This window comes from Varroa destructor, unplaced genomic scaffold (genome assembly GCF_002443255.2).
Source record: "Varroa destructor unplaced genomic scaffold, Vdes_3.0 BEIS01000001.1, whole genome shotgun sequence".
Taxonomy (NCBI): Eukaryota; Metazoa; Arthropoda; class Arachnida; order Mesostigmata; family Varroidae; genus Varroa; species Varroa destructor.
In genome coordinates, this window is record NW_019211454.1 from 21,465,730 (window position 1) to 21,491,436 (window position 25,707).

A 25,707-nucleotide genomic window follows, 5' to 3' on the forward strand; every position below is an offset into this window, starting at 1 on the left:
CTGTTTTCTTTCCACTTTCGATTTTGACCTAACTTATGCAGCTGCTGCGCCCTTTAGATCTGTCGACTCAGGTGGCCATGTGCAAGTTTTGCTGCATATGCCGCAGAGATAAGCAGTTTGATCTTTTCCATATAATCATACACGTTCCAAACTAACAGCTTTTTTATTAGAAATGGTGGCGTATAATAAGTTAACTTTTAAAATTTAAACGGATAAGAACAGGCGCCTGAGTTTTAATTATTTGCACTGCTTTAATGTTCAACGTATACATTACATAGATAAGTACACGATTAATTACTTATTATATATTTATATACAGTATTTATTTTCAACTCGTAATACTAACATCATTATTGGTTATATTCACAAAGTTGTTTATGCACGTGTTCAGTTGTCTCACACAATTGCCTAATTCAACAACTCTAAGCCAACCAAGCTTCCACTCAAATATACATCTATTGCTTGCCTATGGGTCACTTGAGTCCAACGGGAATAAACGGAAAGATAATTATCTTTCCGTCCCTACCTGATACAAGCTAAATAATTGCAGCAATTATTTTTAATGGAAGATATGTTTAGCACTATTGCGCGAAACAAGGAACTTGGATGTCTCTATATAACTTCGGCAGGGTCTAGTGATCTCCCTTTAATGTATGCGTGTTGAGAAACAAAGTAAGGGTATAGTCCACTCATTTATATATATATATATATATACATATATATATACATATATATAAGCTCTACCATAAATAAAATGCTATGATGACCGAAACAAGCTGAAGTCGAGCCGAACTTCACTGCATAAGAATCATGCTGTCTTGCCCGTGTACTTTTCTACGATGTGTTTGGAGGTTAGCTTTTAGTGAGAATTGTTTTTCACACAAATCGCACGTAAAGTCCCGCTGGCCGTTGTGCACTAGTTGATGGCGGGTCAAATCGCCTCGTTGCAGAAATCGCTTGTCGCATAGTGCGCACTAAAAAACGAGATAAAAAATACAGTGGAAAGTTTATTATTATTATATACTGCCATTCAGTTTAACCAACAAACAACGATAATGAAATATAAAATTAAGCTTAAAGTATCACAAAATTGACACTAAATATTATACACTTCACGTAATTTTTTTGGGTTCCATTTCAGTAAATGTAAACAAGTGCCGCTTTTTGCTACTAGTTTCAGGTTCGAAGGGCTTATGAGAAGCATGCTGATCAAACCACTGACTTTATAAATCGTAGATCCGTGGTTCAGATCTAAGTAGTATTGACACGGTGGTTCAGTACTAATAATAAGCCACGTCTAGCTAAGATATTTTCAAAATAATGCTAAAAACATAAGATAATGTATACATTCCTACTAAAAATATATTTTCAATTAAACCGCTGTATTATAATATCGCTTAGTCAACGTGGTATATGTTAATGGTTATAGGTCACTAGAGCTTACCAAACTGCTTAGCACTGCAACCGAAGTAATACGCATACTTAACTATATTAAGTAAACTAAGAAGATGGTCAGCTATTGTATTACATGCCTGGAACGGTTTATTCCCAGCGTGTGATTTAAGGTGTTTCTTTAGGCTGGCCGGTTGTGCAAGCCTTTTCCCGCATATCTGACATTCGTATTCGAGCGGGCCGTGACGCAACTGGTGATTTGTTAAATTCGACTTAACGGTAAATGCGTGCCCACAGATCTGAAACAAAATAATGAAACACGATTTATTTACCACACCTAGAAAGGCAATAATATACAAGCCTTTATAAACAGAGTTTAAATAGCGATCTACTCGCTGGTACTATAACTTACACTAGTAATAGTACCGTCTTGTTATTGAAGTCAAAAATACCCCGGCGGTCTCTGTTCTTCGTTCCTTTCGCTGTTCGTGTGAGCTGCTATTGTGTTAAAAGCTAGGATTATCTCTAATGTATCTATTGTCCAACTAATTAATACAGTTGCTTTTATGCTTTGCTGGTAACATTTCCTTTGTACGTACACAACATCGCGCGTGATACGCGTAACCTGAGCTAAAAAGTCTTACTGTAATAAAAATGTAGTCACCTACCTGGCATTTATAGGGTTTAACACCTTTATGCGCCATAACATGATTCCGCAAGTCAGTTGTGTTGTAAAATGGTTTTGAGCAAATAGGACAAGGTCTTGCAGCTGTTGCATTGTGAAACGTTCGCATGTGGTATCGATGTTCCGCTCCTGAAATGAAATTAAATGCCTTCAGCTACTTTTACTGCGTAACCATCTCCTCGGAATCACCTTTTAGGTATAGTGTTAAGGACTCGCCCCTCCACTAAAAGATCTTCCTGGGCGTATTCACGATTTCTTTAACAGACCTATAAAATGACATGGTGACCATTTTCCCAAAGTTGCAATCTGAACAAGGGATACTTGCTTATATATGACAATACGTTCAGAATAATACATATTTACCATCTAAACCACCAGATCAGATTTACCAGAATTAGAAGACAGATATTAGGTCATGTAAGCACAGCATCCTTCGTACACCAGAAAACGAAGTTGTGTCATTGTTGGTTTCAGTTGATGAAAATATAGTCGTAAAAATCAACGATATCCTCTAACAACAGTGAAAACTCGTATATAATAATGACCCTATTCGGCATGAGTACGGAAAATTATAGGATGAAATTATCTTCCTATGGAAATATAGTTGACTTCAATATGATAGGTTGATCTATAAATCCCTAGTAGCAGTAGTAGTAGTCTCTATCTTTCTGTAGATAAGACAAATGCTAAAAGACGTTTGATATATATTTACACAAAGTGTAAATTCCAAAGAAATGCTTATAATAAAGCATATATTCACCAAATACAAGTTGTCGAACACACATACGTAACGTATCCTATCTCGTATTTATATTCCGTCTTAACTAAACATATATTCGGATTCAAACCAGGGTTTGCTGCAGATACCTGCATATCTTACGTGTTGTCTGATCGCCACTAAAAATGGATGCTGCTTGAGAGGCTTATATAGGAAATAGTTATCTGAAATTATAACTTTTGCGAGCAGAGTAGTTCTAAAACTTAAATTTCCTCAACTTAGTTTTGAAATAGAAGAAGATTGTTAAGAATTCGCTGTCGTTTAAGAATAAAGTTTTTATCTTCACCATAACCAGTCTTTTCTAAGATAGCATCGTTTCAAACTAGCGCGATAATTAGTCGGTATATATCAACATTGGCAACTTTGATGACTCTCAATGCGCAACGTTTGAGTACAATTTACGATATCGTATCTATGATTACTTGTTCATTTTTAGCAGATCGCTTCTAAATCTGCTGAAACGTTCTCTGCAGGAACCAGTGCCAGGCTGAGCTCACAAAAACAACTCAGATTATAGTCTATAGTGAGCAACTATGCTGTCAATCCGAGTTCAAATCCGTTTAACTTTTTCTTTCATAACATTAAATACGCAGAATTCTTGGCTGTTGTTGTTGTTCCTATAATTTCACTAGCCTGTAGTTCTTGCTCCCCTCCCGCCCCCCGGGCGTTCTCTAGCTTAAGTAAGTACGAAAGCTAACTATCTTCCTTCACATGAACTAAATAACCATAATAAGTTCTGAGATTGTATTTGGCTATATATATAATATATAATTATAGATAACATCAAGCGGCGTTTATTCACATCCGTATCTAGTGACCATATCATACATCTATGTGTTCTTCGTCTTTAAGAGAGAAATCAATAGATTGGTACATCAAGTTACGCTTACTAGAACGTCTTGATAAATATTTACCAGCTGAAAAGTGAAGTTTGCAGAGGTGGCATACATATTTCGCTTTTTTGTCATAGCTGTCTTCATCATCATCAAGAAGAGGTTGTTGGGCGCCTACGGGCGATCTGGGATCCGTTGATTCCAAACCTTCTTGACCTGTAACAGTACGCCAAAATGTTATATATATATACCTTTTACTTCTTGGTTATTCGTAGAGAATCAGCTTTTTCATGATAGTACCAAATTTTAAGTCAAATTTATTGAAGCTCCTGTAATACACAATAAGGTTAATTTGAGCACACTGTTTGAAATATGGCTCTGGGAAAAACATGACTAACTCCACTAAAAATATTTACATACAAATGTGTTTGTTTCGCACATGACAAAACAAACTCAACACATACTTATTATCAAAGGGCAATTACTAAGCAAGGCCATTTTTTTTTCAAAATAAGTTTTTCCTGAAAAGAGGTAAAAAAACAAATTTACTTCGTTCATTGCGTACGACTAATAATCAACGTTATATGAATAAAATGGCTCTGAAGGGTTTTTTTATTTCGATGTTACTACATAATCCAGGTAACAAATAGGTACATGAATAAGATTGAAGATATTGACTAATAGACTAAAATGAATTTAGTTGCTTTCGAAGTTACCTAGAAGGACTTCAGAGTCACTGGATTCGGTTATTCGTAAGCCGGGTCCGGCTGTCCCCGCTTGCGTGCCTCCTCGATTAAGTCCCATGTGAGATTCCTGCCCGGACGAGCTACCTTGCCCACCGGGTCTTACATAATATACTACTAAACCGTTAAGTAGGTCCTGGGAAATCCGACTAGCCTCCTTACGAGCCTCCTCCTCGGAAGGGCCTTCTTCAAGCTCCTCGGCACACTCATACTCAAGAATTGTTTCAAATTCGGGCATCACGGCTACAAGTAAAATACCGATATTGCAAAGACGACATGCAAAATCTAAGTTATCATTAACAATTACAAGTTATTATTACTAATTAATAGGGGGATTGCATGAAAAGTAAGTTACCTACTAACACTAATACACAATTATGTAGCTTACTTTTCATAAAAGTAGGATTAAATTTCGCTTCGAGTGTTACAACTGAAAAAATATCAATAAAATCGATACATATAATAAATCTCTGAACTTTGAACTGTGCGCGTTGTTTGAACGGTATACCTAAAAGTATTCTTCCCCTTCTCAGAATTGTTCACCGTCTTTGGGTTTTACTGTTACTTATTCGTCTTGAATACTTGGCATCCTTTTGTTATATAGACAATACCCTTTGCTAAAATAATTCCTGATTGCTTTTTCTAATCGTCAAAACCTTGGGTGCTTCAAGAGCAATGATCAAAGCGTAAACACAGGCTTTTTCTTGTAATCGCGTTCCTGCTATTTGGGTCTGATCATTTCGAATGCTAATTCTATTTAGGTAACCCTTCATAGGCAAGTTCATAACACTAATGAGCCCTATGCAATTTGGTTCGGTTCGTGAAGTCAACTACCCGATTAGAACTAATATTATCTGGTTATAAGTGCGGGTTGAGCGCACACGGTCCAATACCTCCGTTTAAACTTTCACTGATCCTTTTGGTAGTACAGTCTACAAAGGACTTCTTTGAAACCTCCTACTAAGCCCAGTCGCCTCAGCAATCATTCCATTAAACTGGTTGTTTAAAAATCCTTTTTTTCACAATTCCTTTATTCGCAAATAATCTGAAATGAGCGCCTTTTTTCAATTTTTCATAAGGGTTCACGCCATATGACATTTAACTTATCTGCGCAAGTACATTATTTGATGAATTTTACGCTAGGCAAGAATGGTGTCGCTTGATATCTAGCAAACTAATTTATAAGCGATTTCATTATCTAGCTAAGAAATTCTTACTCTAAATGGATAATTAGATTATCTGGCTTCCCTTTCGTTAATTGACACGGAGATATCCCTCGTGGAAAGCCATCGCCATATTACGGGATAAACTGAAGTTTCTTATTCATCACGGAGATACGAGTTCAAGTGGTGTGACTCCCGGCACAGTAGTAGTGGCTAGTCTTGCAACTGTGCTCAGTTGTATTACTTACGTTTTAGGACCACTTCTTGCTTGACAGGTTTATCACCATCTTCACTCTCAGTAACTTCCTTGACAACGCGTAAAATCAAGGGCCTTGTTGTACCACCCTGACCACCTACACAAAAAAAACACCAACAAAACTTTATAACAACAAAATATATATACTAGACAAAGACGTTTTTAACCTTAATATACTATTTTCTCCAACCCCAACAATCGCGCGCTTCTTCAGTTAATTTCTATAGGCTTATTCCGACGCCCGATGCGTCAAAGTTATAAGCAGCATAATTTTCCCTTTTTGATTTATTTTATAAATTTATATGTAGCTTAGTATCTAAATTTCAACTCTAACAAATATACACACCGGGGTCTTATCCTGTTTTTGTACGGACACGTCTTATATGTCGCAAAATGAGAATTCGATTTACAAAATGCTGTGATTTAAAACGGTTGATGAATAACCGTAAACTTAATTAACATATATCAAATAGGTAGTGCGTCACGTAAGTTATGATGACATAATGGTGTTCCCCTATAAGCAGTAGTTTGCTTTTGTCAAAACAAATTCTTTAAGGGTTGTACCGTAGAATCACTTCGTCTCACTTCTCCCTTAGAGACCTTGTGACATAATCATACATAATCGCCAAATTATTCACTATAGCATAACTTGGCTGAAATAACTACAATAAGACAATAAACATATACTACTTAATTAAATTGTTCTAATATTAAAAATACTCATTTTTCATCAAAACGCTTTCATTTTAATATGCATTATATGAGATTGTCGCGACACTTTGCAGTGATGTAGAATTAATGTATGTGATAAAATACTAGTATTATTACTACCATTATATTATTAAAAGCGAAAAAACTGGCTTTCACCGACAGGTTGAGTCTATTTTTTGCACTATGATCGATGCCAATTGACGGGTCAGTAACATCTGTGTATACATAAAAGGGCGTTAGCAATGATTGACCCAAATCATCGGTTAAGTATCTTCCCACTAGAAAAATACAAGGTGGTGAGTGGTACCTTTTGCAGTCTGCGCTTATTATGAACTTTCTTAGCAAACAAAAAAAGAAGCGCCTATATTTTTGACTCGTTTCTTGTTTGTTTGTGTATTAGCGCTTTTTTGTTTCTATCGATACGAGTTTTCCACGTTTGCAACTAGGAAGTAACACATATAGCACAAAACTTACTTCTAGTTATGACAGGGGCAGCGGTAACTGGTTTGTCGTGATGATGTTGAACTCCCTCAGGTTCGGGTGTATTATGGAACTCTATATCTTCATAATCATCGTAGTCCTCATCTCCATAGTCGTTCTCTGTATTGGAGGTCAGACGGTCTGCAACTGATGACCCGTGAGGATCTACAGCACCGCCGCTGGTGCCAGCACTTGTGCTAGTTCCCGCTGTCTCCATATGGCTCGATATTGAGGAATGACCTAACGGCCTGCACGGTTTCGATTAATCAGCTAGGTATTACTTTTTAAGTTTTAGTTTAAAAGAAGCCAATTTTTAGGGATTTCACGCTTAAGGCCTGATCGATGGTAGCTTAAAAGCCTTGCGAATTATCTGGAAAAGTCGTCAACGACTAACAGAAGTTGCGAGAGTCCTGTTACTGATTTCTTATATTAGTAAATTGTGTACATTAGTACAGTAAGTAAAAAAATGTAAACTATACATTTTTATTATATTTTATTTGTCAACAACCACCATGGCTTTATTTTTCCAACAATATTACACAATAATTGAATATTCGACCATACACATATGAAAAATTGACCCGATAAGAGAAGTTACTTAAAATATAATTAATTCAATTATATCCTCGTTAACTTTTTTTCAGGCGTTGCAGGGTAACAATTATGGAACATGGTTTACCAGTGTTTCTATTTAAAGTTATTTAGCCATAAAAATAAACAATTACAACACAATGGAAACAACACCGTATGATACAATGTTAATGATTTTTTTCCAGCTAGGCTCGCAATTATTTTTTTTTGCACCATCGCAATGCCTAACGCATTTCATAGCGTATCCGTTTCATGGCTGCTGTTTATGTTTAGGTACTACTGTCCGGCAGTATGCAACCCGGCAAAGCACAATTGGCAAGGCGTACGATTCAGTATTTTTGAATTGACTCGTAAGTAGCGTCTTACCGTCTATATAGGTGATGTTCAAAGGTGTTATAGGTGTTCATAAAATTTCGCCAAGCAAATTAACAACAGTTAATATTGATTAATCTATAGACAAAATATTTGTAGTGAAGGCATTGTATAGTTTATTGGTTATTGTTGCATCCATCTATTCATCCTCCACCAGAAAATCATGTTCAGTGATCTAAAGGTCTGGTCACAACAGCGCGACAAAATGTTCATTCGTACTAATGTTCTGCCCTTCTACCGATCAATTAAAAACCATCGTCAATTTAAGCCTTGCGCCACGCCGCCGCTGAAAGAATGGGCAGTCAATTGCATTCAATGTGTAAATGTCGGGGATCCCAATAGCGATCAATGCATTTATTTGAGTAATGAAAGCGCGTTCCAACGCGATGGTTCTACGATGGATGATTCCTTCATGAATGAATGGACGCTCAACACACGGTCCTGGTTTCTATTGCTGTGACTTAATGAATGCGTTCAATGCGTTCATTTGGCACCGTGAATGAACTGAAGACCACTACTTCACAACATTCGAATCTTCCTAGAACTGTGCTAGTCTTTAGAAAATTAGAGAACTCACCAGAACCCGGCTAGAATAACGCAGACCTCGACACTATTCAAGATATATCACAAAAATTTGCTTGGCCTGAAATCGCCTCAACCCAGATGTCAACAACCACATTAAGGCGCGGAACAACTATAGAGCTTGTGGTCAGTGTAGCTGCCGCCACCTGATAAACTATAGTAACCATTATAAAATGGATACCAGTTGTATTTTTAAAGAGTGGCAAGGGCGTTGTCGTTACTTTAAATTAAGAAACGTTACTGTAACAGTAACCTGAAGTTGGATAACATACATAGAACTGTCCGTAGCCATAGTCCGTTCCTTCGTAGATCCGCTTATTAACAATCTTCTGCTCGGGACGGCTGCGGAGGTAAAAATAGTAAGCGGGAAACTTCAACAGCTTAATTGGTTGCAAATTTATGGTGAAATGTTATAACTATTTAAACATATTAACTCAGGAAAAGACCATTAATTAGACTTAATTCGACGTTACGATATGTCTGCTTGAGGCAACCTTAGACCTCGTATCGGGCGTAAGACTCGAAACATGCACACCTGTAACTCAGTTCTCGAGTAACGCTGGATCTCTTTCGCAGATCCGTATCTGGACTAATGGCAGAGAATGACAATGATAATGAAGGTTAATATGCTTATAAAAACTCGTCGGGTAGCTAAGAGACCTTTGGACCTGAAGAAGCATTGGACGGGCAGATTTTGAGATCGACGTACATGTTAATTTAGGCCGACAGGTTATTGGTGTAAAGGTAACCCGTATTTTCTTATCCTAAATTACAACATTTTCTCATACAAGCAAGCGAGTTAAATATGTAATATTAATAGGGCCATAGAGTTTCACAATAGTGGCAGTACCGGCCGCTTCTCGCATGGTATTGGGGCAGTATCTGCGAATTCTCACCCGATGGTGGACCAATAAATACTAGGTTTCAATTTTTTTGCGTCTAATTAAAAGCCACTTCCACAAACCACATGAGACAAAAAAATAGAAGTGGAATGCCTACTGTAGCATAATGATAATATTGATTGTTGTAGCATAATGATAATATTGATTGTGTAAGAAGTATTAATATTGAACTACTAGCCCAGGTTAATACTGATAAAAATAACCACATTTCACACGCCGTAATTTTTACAACAGGCAAGGTTTTATTTTTATGCAGGTTGTATAAAGAATAACGGTCAACTTACGTATAATTTTTTCGATTTTTGTATTTTATTTTTATCCACGTGCTCTGTGGAATTCACTATAGCTTAAACGCAGAAAATTTAAAATCCTATACTGGTCCCGATGTCGACTATCATGCGGCCGGCACTGCGACGATCGCGAGTTTGCCTATCATAGCGAGCATTATCGATAGGTAGGTTAGGCACTCCATCAGACTGGTGGCTCGCAGTTCGAAACCAAATGCGTCTACGCCGTACACCACTACGTGCCATACGGCCAGCATGCGACCAAACTAATGCGGAGACTCACCAGCCCGGCGCAGTTCTCAGATTCGAAAATACTATTGAATTAATAAATAGTACATATCGATTCATACATCTTTTAGTTAAATTTCATCACAGACGAACAAAGCACATGAAATATCAAACGCGGGATGGAACGGATCTGAGCTAAGAAAACAACAGACAGTCAGATACAATTTTGTACTCAACCAAGTACCTACACATCTATACTACCACAGATGCAACGTTTTACATTTTTTTTCAGCAATTCTGCTGAAAAAAAACCTAAACTTACGCCGCGCTACTCTCGTTATAGGTCCCAAAATACGATCTATCATTCCGCACCCTAGAGTACTCAAAAGGGCTAAACCTCCCAGATGCTGTACATCTCCGCTAAAACAGTCCCCGTTGAGCCTTCCGTGTACGCAGCTGTTAGAAAGTACCAATTCTGTTGAATACGGGAGATGTGCGTTTGGTCCCTTAAACTTCGAACACCGAGTCACCACAACTTTTGTTATCTCAAGGGAATAAGCCACAAAGCTAATGTAGAAGCGCTTTAATACATGTTCTATAGTTCTTTGAATCCCTGCGTGTTCGGAGTGGCAAACCGCAATTGCAGCTTTTACTCGCGCAATTCGCAACAGCGCAATGTTCTCTCTGACACGTCCAGGATTTAGCGCTGGGATCCTTAACTTCAAAGCGCCTATTGCAAACATAGACGCTTCGCTACGCACGCCCGTTAATTATCGACGGCTTGATTTCAGCTTATTTTCAAGCGTTGCCTTACTCACGTGCAAGCTTCCCAATAAGCGTTGCCTTACTCACGTGCAAGCTTCCCAATCGCTGTGAAGTCATGCTACAGCGCTGGTTCACCGTGTTCCCGAGGTAAACGCGTACAAAATTTCACGACCTCCTCAGATTCAGGAGAGGAGGCTCTTCCCTCCTCGAATATGCGAGCTTTGACTCCTCCGATGTTACTTCGCGCCCACAGCGTCTCCAAACCGGATGTAAAAACTGAGTTTAAACCGCCCTAATGCATCCAGCCATAAACGAACTCTCTCTTCAAGGCCCTGACCCATTACCCAGGTTTCTAGCAGCCAATAAATCACAGTTTCGTTGGCAACGAAGTTCTCTCTACCTACTGTTAAAATTTCCACTACGTTCTGTGGTAGGGCAATCACTTCGTATCAACAACTAGCTTTTTGACAATTCGGTTTCACTAATTTGTCCTTGTTACCAATTGTGGTGACGATGCACTGGTAGCGGCACAAACATGATCTATTCGCTGTACACTTCGTTTTTATATATTGATATCCACGGAAAACTTACGACTTAATACATTCCGTAGAACGTATAAACGTTCCGAGGTTAAATCTCTTGTAAACTATTGATTAACTGTTAGTAAAAAATTGTTAGTTAAAACGCAAGCTTTAATATAACTTGGACAGAAATTTTTGTACGTAATCAACAGCGAACATGCTAATGGCTAGATTGATAGATAGAAATTGCTCCATTAAGTACTACCGTTCGTAGAGTTCTCTTTAAATTGACTACACATTCATGAGCAACGGGTTGATTTGCAGTGCTTAAAAATTCTAACGTAAAATTTTCTGGTTGTCGTGTAATAACCACAGCATTATATTATTGCTGATTATCTTCAATTTTGAGAATATCACACTATTTCGATAATTGTTGTAGTTAAAGTATTTTTCGTTTTTATTTTCGGGGAAAAGCTACAAATATCACAAATAACACCACACGTTTATCGTAATCAAGAGGTTTGCGGATCAAATATATCGATACGAAATACGGGCAGTCGACACTAAATAGAATAAATCAAAGGCAGCCATTTATTGCTGACATATTCCATTTGTTACTAGAACGTTACCCAATAATTTCTAGGCTATTCTATTACTACTAAAATTGTGGTGTAGGATAGATTTCATCTTGGTAAGCTAAAAAATTGTTTTAAGGATAATCAATCGGATCCTGATCCCACACTGCGTCTCTGACAATTTCTACCTGGCCACAAGAAATTAATCCCTTTGCTCTAGAAAACCGTTTTGAATGGTATAAACTTGTTTACCAAAACTTTTACTTACATTAGATTACTTATAACGAAGCGAACTTTTTATACGATCTTTTTGCAGTTTCTTTAGTAATCTAATAATAAGAGGAGAGCTTTTATTTCATATCTACTTGCCTTCCCAACATTCGAGTTCCGAGTCGGGTAGAATTCCAAACAAGCATAATAATAGCAAATAACAATTGTTTTCATAAACGTTTTACCATTTAAATAAAAAATAGTAGAAATGTATCTGGTGATGATTGTTTCGCTCTATAAATAGCTGTGATTTAGTTTAAAAATCAGATATTTGTATACAATGTACACACACACACAGTAAGTAAAGAGAAGGATATCTACCTAAACTTCGAAGCAGATTAAGAGCAGTCCGTCGTAGTCACTCTTTATTGTTATGAAACGCGGTAACGTGATCACGTCGTTTTTCTAAACAGAAAAGAGGTTAATGTTAGTGTCTTAATAAATACAATATAATTTGACCGTTAGTAAAATAACTTCCGTTTTGTTGTTGAAACGTATGATTTTTCATATTTCAGAAGTTTACTAGATGTTCTCAGATATGATTTACTGAGTTAAAAGAAGGATATTGAGACAATCGGTATTGGCGGATAATTATAACCAATCGGCCTCTGATTTCACATGCTACACTAACTGGTATCCTGACTGCTTCATAGGCATATGAAAGTAGCCCGTGTTCAGCGTCAACAGATTCATAGACTTCTCGAATGCCTCAGATTTCTTGAGTTATCTCGAAAATACGAAATCACGCAAAGCGTTAGAGACTAAAAGTGGTCCAGATTCACTCACAGTGGGGCTTGCCAATGAAAATAAGCGGCACGTACAAAAGATCATTTGCAATACTCGCGGATTCAATTCTGTACTACACAAGCGCCTCTAGGGTCACCGCGAGTATAATCGAAACCAGGGGTTATTGGGGTGCTCTCTAGGAGTTCGAAAAACTAGGTCAGTGCCGATTTATGTTACGTTGGCGCTTAACAGTTATTTTCTAACAGTACGTATTAGATTGAAACTTCAGTAATGGCTCCTTTGCTTTGTTATATTTTCATGAATTGCTTAGTTTTATATACCGTTCGAAAATATTTTCTATTGTAGTTTCATTATGCTCTGAGCAGAATTTTTTATTGAACTAGGGCTTCAAAGATGGAAGTTTTAAATGAGAACAAAAAGGTGCGCTTTTTTTTGTCAAGGTTAAAAGTTATAGCATGGCACGAGTTATAAAGGGCACGCATTAGCACACATTGTGAACTGTAAACAAATAGAAACCGTTGATAGGTAGAAGCATGATTACTGCTTAGCGCCTGGTTTAATTACAATTTCAGCGGAATGTCGATTACAGCCTCCCCATGCTGTATTCTCCCCACCATAGAGTATTTGGTTTCTAAATTCTTGTACTTGTTTTGCGACTTGTTGAAAAATCAGAATTTCAGAGTCGGCGTTTAGCTTTGGTTTCCACAAGTATTGGTATTCGATGCCGCCAAGCTCATCGACGCCAGCCGATTCCTTTATCTCTCGCTCTCCCTCTCTTTATATTTTCCGTTTGTGAATATCTGCTCCTTTCAGTATCCAGCCGTATCGTAGTGTTGTCATCAACGCTTTTGTGCTTTCCACAGGCCGTGTTTTCAGATCTTGAATAACCGGTTGGGTCGCTGTTGTCACTGTCCTTAAAGTCGAGGCTCTTTGTAAACTTGATTTCGCTAATGGTGCGCAAAACGTGCTAAAGTTTTCTTTGGAAAGGATAATAGTGTAGTGAACTATCTGGTGCGCCTTAAAACGCTTAGTATATTTTATTTCATTTGGATACTTACTTTTTTCAGTGTTAAGCAAACTTTCAGAGCTTTTGTTATGAAACCAAAGTATTTGTTTAGGTTAGGTATTTTCCTGTATGCCCATGCAATGACTTTGTGAAGTATTGTTACTGCTAGTTCAAGTTGTTCGTATCGCAGTTAATAGATTAGAATATATCACATTACCCAATTTCATAAAACTTAAGTTGCTCTACAATGGTTGTGAAAAACAGAATATGATAGACTCCGACTTAAGACGAAATGTAGCTTGATTCAATTTTTGAGTAAGTCAAAATCGAGCAAGTGATGTTGAGGTTTAATCAGTATAATTGATCCGTCAATAGTACGCACCATTTCTACCATTGAAGTTTTGCAACAAGTACTACGGTAAATACGAGTAAACAAAATAAGCAAGTGTCAAGCATGATTCAATTTTTTTCGGATATGAGTCTCCGTCAAAAGAATTTTTTACAGGTTCTAAACCGTGTCCAACCCTCAGTCTTCAGTGACAACTTCCAACAGTGGACTCACATCAAGTATATTATTGAAATATAGTATGTAAACATACACGAGCAATTGGAAAAGAGCACCAACAGCACCAGCTGATCGCGGTTTCAGCTATCTTAGGAGTATGGTATTTACCGGTGTAATAATGTAGTCAGAATAATTTTTGATCGGTAACGCGAGGTCGCACTATAGCTCTATTTTACAATGCGTATCGAATTTGTGGACGCGGAAGAACTGATTGTGTTCGGTTGATGACTCTGAGTTTAGGTGTGAGGTGTTGTAAGCACGAGTTTTTTTGTCCACCGAGAGCAGAAAATGTCCGAACATCCAACAACGAATCAACGGCCAGCGACGCCTGAAGTAGTCGATCTTACGAATGATGGTGGTAGTGCAGTCCCTACTTCGACTTCTACTCGTACCACTACCGCGAGCAGAAGGAAGCCGTTACATCGATCGAATGAATTACGTGGGGGCACTTACATCGATCTGACTGCAGTGACTATAACAGTATGCGTTATTTTATAGTAGCACGAATATCTTATTTAGATAGGCCATTTATATAGGTAATAACCGATCTCCTGTGCAGATTTAAGATCAGTGGCATCATTAGCAGAGACGCGTTGCGCTTCTCTGGTGAATCGGAAAGTATCTGATAAAGCTGGCGTCGATAACGGAAAGAGACTGAATATTTCCAGGACCGAGAAACAACAAATCGCTTATGTTATGGTCAATGACCTGTCATTTTTACTGCCTGGGTTGTTTTAATGTTAATAGCATCTCATTGCTTAATAAACGTATCCTTGAATCGACTTAAAAATTAATTCACAGTGCATAATTCCTAAGAGGATATATTTCGCATTGTATAGATTTCTTCAGAAAGTACTTAACAGAGCAGACTTTGTCATAGCATTAATTTTTCTAAAATACTCATCGGGAAAGACTTTGAATCCAACCAAACTGATCGCATGAATTTGAGGCGAGGCGCTGAAACGTATTACGACCTATTTATGCACCAACGCTAATTGAAATAATATGAATCAGAGCTATATGTTAATAGTTTAGTACATAATCTATCGTTATGTTTTTATACGGTGACGTACTGACCCGACATACCAACCAAAATTTCATTTAATCTCTTTGCGAAAATACCGGTAAACAAAATTTCATCCTCTGATAGTGTTTATGCTTAAAATGTTCCAGCTTCACTGAAACCATCTGACACCGCGGGTTTATTGTCGAGCTAAAAATCCTTTATTAAAAAATATTTCTGAATTAGCAACATCGCCTGTGATGTAGTTGGACTAATTTTACATATACTATACTATATAGACAGATTTGTTCAGTTAATCGTTGTGAAATTTATTACTGTGGAGTCTTGAAACTCAGTTCTCCCTATGCCATTACGAGTCCGCAATAATTGGCCGAATGATCTTAATGGCAGTTTGCTGTCTTAGCAAGCTAAATGCTGATTGAAAGAATGGACCTTAGTGGAAAAAATTATAAAATCAAGTGAGAACAGGAAATAACGAATTTTTTTTACAAATCTTTATTACTGTATTTCTACAGAGACTATTTTAGGTACAATACGCCCCTCAGGGATTCGAAACAGATTGTCCGCGGATCAAAGTTATATGAGGATCAATATATATTGCTAAAACGACTACGTTCAAAACCTGAGTTCTTACGAGGTCTAGTGCATGATGCGAATATTTTCTATTTTATATAGCAGAGTCCGCCACAGCCCCACATGGAGTCAGTTGCCAGTACTTCATCCTCATCGGCATCAAACGGCATCGCTGCGGGCTCTGATGTTGAGGTTCTCTATGAGTGTCGGCGGACGACGCCACAGCCTCCGACACGGATGGGCAGACAACAGCACGTAATGCGCTTCTCGGTAGACCTGGCGAAACATGGTAGATGCAACATCTCAGTTTCTACCGTAAAGTAATCACTATTTCACTATGACAATGGGGCTGGTCATATACCATTTGTCTTAAACTTAACAAGTTTAAAATCTGGAACAATTCGGGCTCCAAAAGATATTCGCTAAGGTTATTTTAAAAAACAGTTAGCAATGTACCTGTTTTTCTTTTCGTATCAGCCATATTCTTTGCTTTCTTTGTATGCAATAGTCTTAGGTAAAGTGCAAAACTCATGCAGAACGTGGCATTTCCCTATTTCTATTATAAATCGATTGGGGCATATGATCATCGTTATACATATGATATAATGATTATTGGTGACACCTGTATGGGTTACTGTAGCTTTGGATTTATTTCACTAAATCTAAAAGAACCTTTGGCTTATTTTTCAGCCCAAAGTCGTGAGGTTGAGGTAGTAACTGACGATGACGATTTAGCGAACGTGCAGATTCCGTCAAAAAAACAGAAAAGTTCTCAAAGCAAAGAAGACGAAACGGCCTCATTATTTTGTCCTATCTGCTTAGAGACATATGCTAAGGTGAGTTTCTGTTAAGTGTAAAGGTCTTCGCTGCCGCATTGACACTTAGGAAATTACCGCTTATAAACGGTGCAAAAAATTTGCTCCCTTGTATTTGTATGTCATCCAGCTTGCGGGCGTTCTAGTACAACTACTCTCTCTTCTTATGTTCTACCTTGTAGGCCAGCTTCTGCACGCCACCCCAGCTGCTGCGTTAGCGTTTTTCTGTTATTGTAGAAGATTGAAGTGGTTTTTGTTTGGTTGGCTAAGAGGGCAAACCTCATCTAGTAGCTTGTTTTATGAATGCATCTATTAAGTGGAGTACTGCAATATCTTTTCTATGCCTTTGTTTCATTAAGTGTGTATACTGTCACAATATTTCTTTTAGAAATATGAATATATTTGGTGTGCGTTTCCGACTTGCCTTTTGACATTTCGTTATTACATTCCGCATATATGCAATTAATCATTCACTTATTTTCCCTATTTACGGTATTAACCTTTGAAAACTGCTAGGTCATCATTGACGTACAATGTCGAAACGAATTAGCGGTGAAAATGCGGAATTCTATTTTGTACGATTATTATGATTTTACCCGTTTATGTACCAGCATGTTAGTACTCTAATAGGTTACGGTGAACATTTGCGTAAAATTGACCTTATAGACAATACTTCATCATAAATGTGTTTTTGTTCATTTTTTCTATCCTTCAGTTGCAGACGCAGAATGTTAGCGCTGTTGTCATATCAGCGTGTTCGCACGTATTCTGCAGAAAATGTATAGAAGAGACTTTAAAAACGGCCAAGTCTTGTCCTAAGTGTCGCCGTGCATTACGCGGAAAAACACCTTTCAAGGCGCTGTTTTTTTAGGCCGTACAGCTTTACCATAATTAAACGGCCGCTAGTGGTAAACATTTAAGTATTCATACAACATGTAGAATTTGGAAAAATTAAAATCAAACTCAAAATTTTTCTAGCTGATTTTGCAACAGTGAGACAAATGAAGCACCCTCTTCTCCCCTCCGCCTCCTCCTCCATTTGATAAGGGTACTCTGTACGAGTTTAGTGAGAATAAAGGCTTAAGTGATTCCGCTAGCGACGATGATAATGATGTATGTGATCATACGTGCGATATCTGTAAGGACGGGTTGCACGCTGATTGCCATCATATTAGATTGTTCAGAAAGTAATATCCGGTTTTATTTTTCGCTTCTGTTCTGTAATTTTTTTTGTTATCCTTAGAAAGTTTTACTGCCGGCATTTTGTCCATATCATAGATGAATTTTACATGGGGTTCGGGCTTTGCAGATGCACCCCTTTTCAAAGTGTAACAATTTCAATATTTCATAAAATAAAAACCATACTTAAGTTTAAAAAAAAAACATGTCTTAAAGAGAACAAACTAAAGCCGATTAAAAGATAAAAAAAGTATGGAGAAAAACGGACTAAAAGCCGATTTCTGCTAAATTAGTGATATTCATTGAGAAAAAAGAAAAATAAAAGAGAACGATATGACATGTATTTCTTATGTTTGTCGTTGTTATGTCATTGTTTATTATTTTATGTTCGTTGTCTTCTGGCCACATTTAAAATGTTTTATTTTTCCCAAAGAACTTTGTTATTTTTCGTAAAAAATGTGTCATTTTTTGATCTCGCATTTTACCTTTTAATCGGGTCCGATTTATCTTCGTTTACTCTCCCATTTTTTTTACTTCAGATAGTGTTTTTACATTATGAAATATAGAAATTGTCGCATGAGGGAAAATGGGTCCGTATAAGTCACCCGAATTCAATGAAAAATTTTGTGATAAGGATGAATAAACAGGTTTGAACGCTACTGGAAGAGCTTTCTGACGATATAGAAGAGTGAGCATCAATAGGCCAACAATTACGAAATGGAAGCAATAATTATAAATGGAGATTACTTTCTAATCAGAGTGACTGTTAGTCCAGTGCTACTCCATGGCAGCGTACACAGATGGTAACGCACCATAACAAACCAACAAGCAAATACGAACAATTGTAATATATGTACAGAATATGCTAGAATGTTAAAATATGGAGAAATGTGTATGATATGTATTCAGGAAGTTGATTTGAGGCTGTTTAGTTTAGCTGGGAGCATGAAGATGTTTCGGACATAGCAAAATGATCTGTTATATTACCTTGGCAAACACTCTGTAATATTAATAGTAATAATATCATTAGCAAAATGGGTAGTTGTAGTGGGGACTGAGGCTCTCATATACTTTCCTAATGCTAAGTTTAGTTTCAATCTATACATTGCATTTATGTGCACTTTAACAAAGAGACTGAATAGATTAACGCCTGTTGAGTAAGCAAAATTCTATTTGGAAGCGATATTCATGAAGCGTTCAGCTTCCGCGAAGAGTTATTCTCACATGTTTATTGCATCTGTAAATTGAGGCCGGAAATTAGTAAACATGAAATAAACTACGTTAGTGAGTCAAATGGCTACACAATCATGAGAACAGTGATTTCGTTGCGCATTATTTTTTCTGATAGGGGTTTCGAATTCGTAACGAGTCGTGCGTCATTACCAGAATCACATAATGCCATGTAACAATAAGGGATTTAGTTTGTCTTTTGAAAAGCGCACAAAAATGGTGTTCTGCTAGCGTGCCAAAGGTGCTATAGAGTGAGACCTTGGTCAAGATGAAAGACAAAAAAGAAAAAAGGAATTTTTATATTATAACTTTTATTTTCATTTTATAATACACAATAAAGCTTACTAGATATCTACTAGAATAATAATCCAATGTCCTTTTGAATCCCAATAAACTACATTGAACTTTATAAACCGTTAGTTGTATAATCTGAAGGTGACTTTATTCTGAGGACATTTTTTACTTTATTTGTGTGCATTGAGTTTTAAATAAATAACGATTAAAGCTCGAAATGAGTTGTTTACTCCCTGGCTAGAACCTACATTTCAGAGATTTTCTTAAAATCCGTAAGCAAACACATCACCACAGAACTATCACGGGGACTTATTTGTACTGGCTTTCTCCATCTTGCTTATTTCAAACCCGTGTTACGTATTCAAGTGAGTTTCTAAAAATAACTTTAGAGAGGGCCAGTTACAGGGCGAAAAAGCCCAAAAATCACGTTCCTGGTCCATTAAACATGAACTGAACTTCCCTCTTCTGAAATTTCTTACATTAAACGGTTTTACTGTGCTTCTCATACTACGTATTTTCGTATTGATGTTTAAATTTTTTCACTGAAGGACGAAAGTCATAGTATCACCATTGTAAACGTCTTCACCTGGGAACTTTACTTATCCCTTCAAATCGCTTTATCTAGTGATAATCTGTGATGGGCTATAAGGGAATTCTTTCGCAACGATTAATAAGATATATATTTTTTCGATATATTTCTATTTTTATATATTTTATATTAGGTAAGTCATGTCTTTTCATTATTCACAATTAATTACGATTGACTGAACTGGCAAGCAGCGAATTTATGGACTGTAGTGGACCTTACAAATAAGGCTAATTATTTATATTTTGCAAAGCGGATACGACGCTTAATAGAGTATAGGATGGCAGGATTCGGCTCAGAAATTTCTGAACATATAAGTTCAGCAATAACTTGATGTCTCACGCATCTCTTGGTAAGAGAATGCACCTCAATACAATCTAACAATGGGGTTGATCTAAACTTCCAGAAGAGCGACCTGAAGCTGTAAAAGTGTTATCTATTAATGATGAAAGACATTCTTTGGGATGTTGAATATTGTAATTGAAATATCGTATTCACGGATGTGCAGTATTGATCGAACCGTTCCTCGGATGCACCATGCTTCTATATGTAGTTACTTGAAATACAGTGCTATATTGGTCTCTAACTATGGCATATCACTGACCGTGTGAACCTAACTTCCACCAATAGAACAACAGAGTATGGCGATACTAAATTACAAATATATGCATATGATGCGAAGCCTTTTTTATCGATGGAGCCTGTGAAGTGACTACAATATAACGACAAAGGGTAAACTCTTCGGGGCTGATCTTGCCGCCCGTCATGAGTGCAGCTACTCATAGTGTCAAGAGTAGTTGGTTCCGAAGCACTTATGGACATATCACTACGTAAATTATTTCTTTTAATTTCAACGAAATTGTCAAGAAAGTTACCTTTACGGAGTTTTTAAAGCATCTGGCTGGGCGAATAGCGATCTATTGCACTATAAAACATCCATGGTAACGTTATAGGGGGTAGAAATTTTAGAAAGTTGTCGAAGAGAATGCCAGACCGCTAAAATTATTGAACAAGATCACTTGCCAGGGAAGCGCCTGCGGATGTATAAGACGGGTTTTACGTAGTGTGATATTTCATGAGATATATGAGGCTTCCCGTGCCAGAGAATGTCAATCCATTTAGGCTAAAAAACTGAGAAAATCGACTTTTGTAAAGAATAAATGTTGGAGTTTTTTGTGCTAGAAGTACTAGTAGGCTTAAATTGCATTCGTAGGCTCAGTTTGGAAAATTTCAGCTTAATTTAATTAAGTGGTCACATCGTAAAGCTGGCTTGGGGCTTTTTTGTGAAAAAGTCCTCAGATTGCCTGTGCTGCCTGTCCTAAACTAAGACCGAACATGAAATGGCTGAGATCTTTGAGCTTACTAACTGATAACTAATATGATGCTCAACAGTAGGCGCTATGTAGACGGGAATAGTAGATACTAGGGACACCCAAGCAGCTGTTCTCTGATTGCGTGGCACCATATTCACAGCAAGCAGCGTGTAAAAGACAAAAATATAATTAGAACAAATATCGACCGCTTGGTTGAACAAGAAAACTTCGGTACTATTACAAGCCATCATTTTGTCATGGCAAACTGTAGCTTTTGTACTGCACCAACTAGTGAGCGCTAGAAATATGAGTACATGGTATTTATAAAGGGACTGATAAACACGTTTATTCGATTTTACAATAAGTCGTCGTGCGGTGGGTTTAGTAGACCTTTAGCCGTACCTTCTTTACCTGGCCAGGACATTTTTGCATTTTCAAAGAATCGCAATAGCCTGCGAAACACCCCTTGTTTTGAGAAGATTCCACAAGAAACGTAAACAAGATCTTTTTTAAATTGAGAGGATGAAGCTCTTGTTTTATGAAGCCTCCGAGAGGCGATACACGAGCATAGATCTGCCAGTCAAAGCAGTGAGTTAGATAATTTTCAATGGTGTTATTTGACCAACTGCTAGCTTCGGAATACGACGCTTGACAAAATAGACGAGATTTACAGCCAACAAATATTGCCAATATTTATTTTCCGGTAAACGCCTTTCATGTGATATACGGTTAGGTTAGCAGTGTAATTTTAGTTACCGATACTTATATAGCTGCCCGTTAGAATCATGAGCTTTTTTTAGTATTACATCAGTATTTTTCTGGAACCCTTCTAATCAATTATTTGCGCACAGTTTTGTACACTATGTGTAAGGATTGCGGTCAATAATGGATTAGTTCTAGAAAGTGCTGTCAAAAAACGCTGAGACCCTCTCTTGAAGCCAACACATCATACTCAAATGACGTACTTTCTACATATGAGTGGTTTTGATAGTGGTTGAATGTACATGCACAACGCAAAATGCAAAGGGGTAACTTAGCCTTTAGCCTTGAAAGCACGATTATCTACACACACGTTACGATTCGGGCTGATCAGCGTTTCTTGTTAACACTTTCCATAGCTTTAATAATCTTATACATTTCTGTCAGAAATTGCTGAAGTACAACTACATACGTAATAAATAGTCCTAACTTAAACTCAAGTTATCAAATAACCGTCCTTTCTCTCATTCAGCGGTCTCAATCAAATAGGTCGGGAATAATAGCAATGGCCAGAATACGCGCCAGCAGATGGCAGACTCGTGAAAGATCTCAACAAAAGGTTTTAAACTATGATACTATCGTGGATCAATGCCTGCAATAACTGACGTATCGCTGAATAATAATATTCATCATCCATGATGACTTTCCTTTATCCTTCATATGATGAATCTTCACAGGTACGTAAATACGTAAGTGAGATAAGGCGCTATGTTTTTAAAAAACAACTTAGTCTATGTTGCTTTAGGTACAAAGTGTTTCTTTTGCTATAGTCGTTTGAAAAAGATGCACAGAAATATCCTAAAAAAGGTGCCTTCCGATAACTTGTTAAGTTAACTATTTTCTCTTAAAAAAACATCTTAAAATTCGCTGGAGCTGTGTTTCCATTTTTCCAGATTGGATAGCTAATCTAGTATGTAGCTTCGCCTCATATACAGCATAAACGTAGTCTTCTCGAGTAAGATACCTTCATAGATGAAGCGATATGGCTGTATGTTGGTTTAGCATTGAAGCGGAACCTTAACTCCTAAAGACCGTGTTTTTATGATTTTGGGGTTGCGAGGTACCACTTGTATAAACGGTCTGGACTCGTTATACCAGCACTAGGTTTATGGCTGCGTGTATATAGCACTAAAGTAGCATTGTTGTCGGAAGTATCAACTATTGTTGATGTAGGAGATATCAAAGCACAAATTTATTGTCGTTATAAAATGTAAACTTTGTTTTTACCTAGAAAAGCCAATAGCCTATTTCGTTGCAGAATTCCTTGTCAGCTTTGCACTCCTTGGCTTTCTCTGCAGTCCGACAGAAATCAGTAGGGCCCCTCTTATCACAGTCGCCGGTGATGTGAGGGTACATGTTATCTGAAAAATATGAACAAAGTACAGTGCACAGGATCGTAGTTGGGTTAGAATTAACCGTAAGTAGTATTACGACACGTGTTACACCTGGTGTGACACAATGATAGAATTATGCATCTTGACATTTTCTGCACTTTTCTATATATTATAAAAAAAAAAAAAACATTTTATTTCGTAGAAGATAATTGAAGAATATTACTAAAACCGTGGTCTTTACGGATCATTGTAATTAAATCAAACAAAACAATCATGTGCGCTTTTAGAATTGTGTTAACACGATTGACGACGCGGAAACACGAAGCTACACCTCTTTCAGTGCGAAACGATATGTACGTGTGAGCTCGAGTCACAGTTCTATAAGGCTGAGAAACTATGTCCCATTTTTTGAAGCAATAAAGCAATAAAAATATGCTTACATGTAGATAAAAATCTGGAGTTCGATCACGCATGAATAATTTAAAGGGAGCGCAGGTAATTCACACTCAAGTGTCTAGTATCACCTTTGAATCTTAAAATAATTTTAATGCTAGATCATATATAAATAATCAACAGTTGGATCGATCTAGCTCTAACGATAAAAATCGAACTCGAGCTGGCCACTGTCAAGTGGTATCAAATTTGAATTAAGTCATGATATTGCTGCAAACAGAAGCTCCAAAGAGTTTGCAATTAAAGTATCAGTCTATCGCTCAGCTGAAAACAGAGCCTTCATTGGCCTAAACTCACGAAGACCTAATTCGGACAAGTAGATAAAACTGGATGATTAAAAAGCATGGCGACATCATCACATAAGAGGTAAGCTCCTCCAATGAACCAATTATCATCACTCTCACAATTCACGAATAATTACTAGCATTCTGAACACCCTTCTATTGGCGGAAGTATATGTTGGAAGATGAAATAGACCAGATAGGTAATCACGAGATTTCGTCAGTTCAGCAAAGTGTTGCTTTCTTACACTGAGGATTTATCGACGTTTTCGGATTCGTTCTGTGCAAATGCCACTTGGAAGGACAGCTTGGTAGAAATATGGTAAGGTACATGCACCACCTTCATGTTTATCTAACATAGTCATAACAACGTATGCAAGAAGTAATTAAATATCCAACTAATAGCGGGAAGAGCAAGCCTTAGATTCAAGTCAACGAACCGCAAGATTTAAGTGCACCGCTTGCTCTTCTATAGTTGATGACACGATCCTATATTTAGGTACATTTTGCCTAATAGATTTAGTCTAGATTTTACTTACCAGTCTTAACTTCAAAACCGAGATCCCGACAATGCCAGCGAGTGTAAGAGCACAACTTCCTTAGCTCTTCCAAAGCGCAAACTGCTTTTGTATCATAGCAACGCTCATCACTGAATCGGGACGCTGAGTCCACAGTCAGTACAAAAGCAACAGCGACAGTCACTAAATTTCCGAGAGCCACAGACAGGGGAAATTAGTGACAATATATTGTGATAACATTACTTCTATGATTTTACTAGAGTATTATTGGGTGTATTTATCTAACGCCATAAAATACGATATGCAGTGTGTGTCTACTTTTGGTGCCGAACGTCCCTTGGTGATGACGCAGTAACATGTTTACTTGCAAGCAGGCATTAGCTGTTTGATGCTGTTTGATCGGGGAGGTATACAACACACGCGTTCCAAATTTTTTAGCTGCTGGCACACAGAGGAATAAGTTACGTTTTTCCCTACTGACGTAATTTGCTAAATATTTCTAATCTGAAAGCTCGTATTTTTTAAATTTACGCTGCTAATTAACAGTCGTGAGATCAGATGCTTAAAAGTACATACGTACTAGGTAACGTGGCTAAGTTTTGCTCAGAATGAGTGTCTGCCCTGGTCAGCATCAACGAAAGTGAGTGCATTATAAGACACGTTAGCATATAATAATGTTTGAATAGAAGTACTTACAACAGTGAACGGCGAGCTTCATTTTTGTATCTTGTCAACTGTTGCAATAGAACTGAAGAAGTTCACTATCGCAGTTACCACTGGTCGTAGGAGTATCGGTCTGGTTGAACTACAGCTGCCTCATTTTAGTGTATGCATCGGTTCTTTTAGCCGTAAACAACAGGTCGAGCATACGGTGACGTCGGAAAGGGACGAGAGTG

General features: G+C 37.4%; 3 protein-coding genes across 13 annotated transcripts; 1 reads left to right on the top strand and 2 right to left on the bottom strand.

The window, feature by feature from the left end:
* Nucleotides 1–294: 294 nt before the first annotated feature.
* Nucleotides 295–13,363, bottom strand: LOC111243347 (uncharacterized). 5 transcript variants are annotated; one of them, XM_086979324.1, is made up of 9 exons: nt 12,921–13,363; nt 12,456–12,539; nt 7,036–7,289; nt 5,843–5,947; nt 4,405–4,674; nt 3,770–3,904; nt 2,061–2,206; nt 1,533–1,691; nt 295–974 (listed from the first exon to the last, which is right to left on the bottom strand). In XM_086979324.1, the coding sequence occupies exons 3-9, from the start codon at nt 7,256–7,258 to the stop codon at nt 795–797; spliced, it is 1,218 nt and encodes a 405-aa protein (XP_086835450.1). In that variant the 5' UTR covers nt 7,259–7,289; nt 12,456–12,539; nt 12,921–13,363; the 3' UTR covers nt 295–794. The 5 variants fall into 5 exon arrangements, with proteins under 5 accessions (XP_086835450.1, XP_022644481.1, XP_022644479.1 ...); XM_022788746.2 differs by having other exon boundaries at nt 7,036–7,430; XM_022788744.2 differs by lacking the exons at nt 12,456–12,539; nt 12,921–13,363 and adding an exon at nt 8,582–8,724 and having other exon boundaries at nt 7,036–7,430.
* LOC111243349 (E3 ubiquitin-protein ligase RNF4-like) lies at nt 9,095–19,363 on the top strand. 6 transcript variants are annotated; one of them, XM_022788751.2, is made up of 5 exons: nt 9,095–9,330; nt 14,693–14,932; nt 16,152–16,338; nt 16,740–16,885; nt 17,580–19,363. In XM_022788751.2, the coding sequence occupies exons 2-5, from the start codon at nt 14,741–14,743 to the stop codon at nt 17,733–17,735; spliced, it is 681 nt and encodes a 226-aa protein (XP_022644486.1). In that variant the 5' UTR covers nt 9,095–9,330; nt 14,693–14,740; the 3' UTR covers nt 17,736–19,363. The 6 variants fall into 6 exon arrangements, with proteins under 6 accessions (XP_022644486.1, XP_022644485.1, XP_022644490.1 ...); XM_022788750.2 differs by lacking the exon at nt 9,095–9,330 and adding an exon at nt 13,680–13,834; XM_022788755.2 differs by lacking the exon at nt 9,095–9,330 and adding an exon at nt 13,736–13,892 and having other exon boundaries at nt 16,155–16,338.
* Nucleotides 15,949–25,682, bottom strand: LOC111243351 (uncharacterized). Of its 2 annotated transcripts, XM_086979471.1 has the most exons (4): nt 25,508–25,682; nt 24,833–24,994; nt 23,453–23,586; nt 15,949–16,325 (listed from the first exon to the last, which is right to left on the bottom strand). In XM_086979471.1, the coding sequence occupies exons 1-3, from the start codon at nt 25,527–25,529 to the stop codon at nt 23,453–23,455; spliced, it is 318 nt and encodes a 105-aa protein (XP_086835597.1). In that variant the 5' UTR covers nt 25,530–25,682; the 3' UTR covers nt 15,949–16,325. The 2 variants fall into 2 exon arrangements, with proteins under 2 accessions (XP_086835597.1, XP_022644492.1); XM_022788757.2 differs by lacking the exon at nt 15,949–16,325 and having other exon boundaries at nt 22,133–23,586.
* Nucleotides 25,683–25,707: the final 25 nt, after the last annotated feature.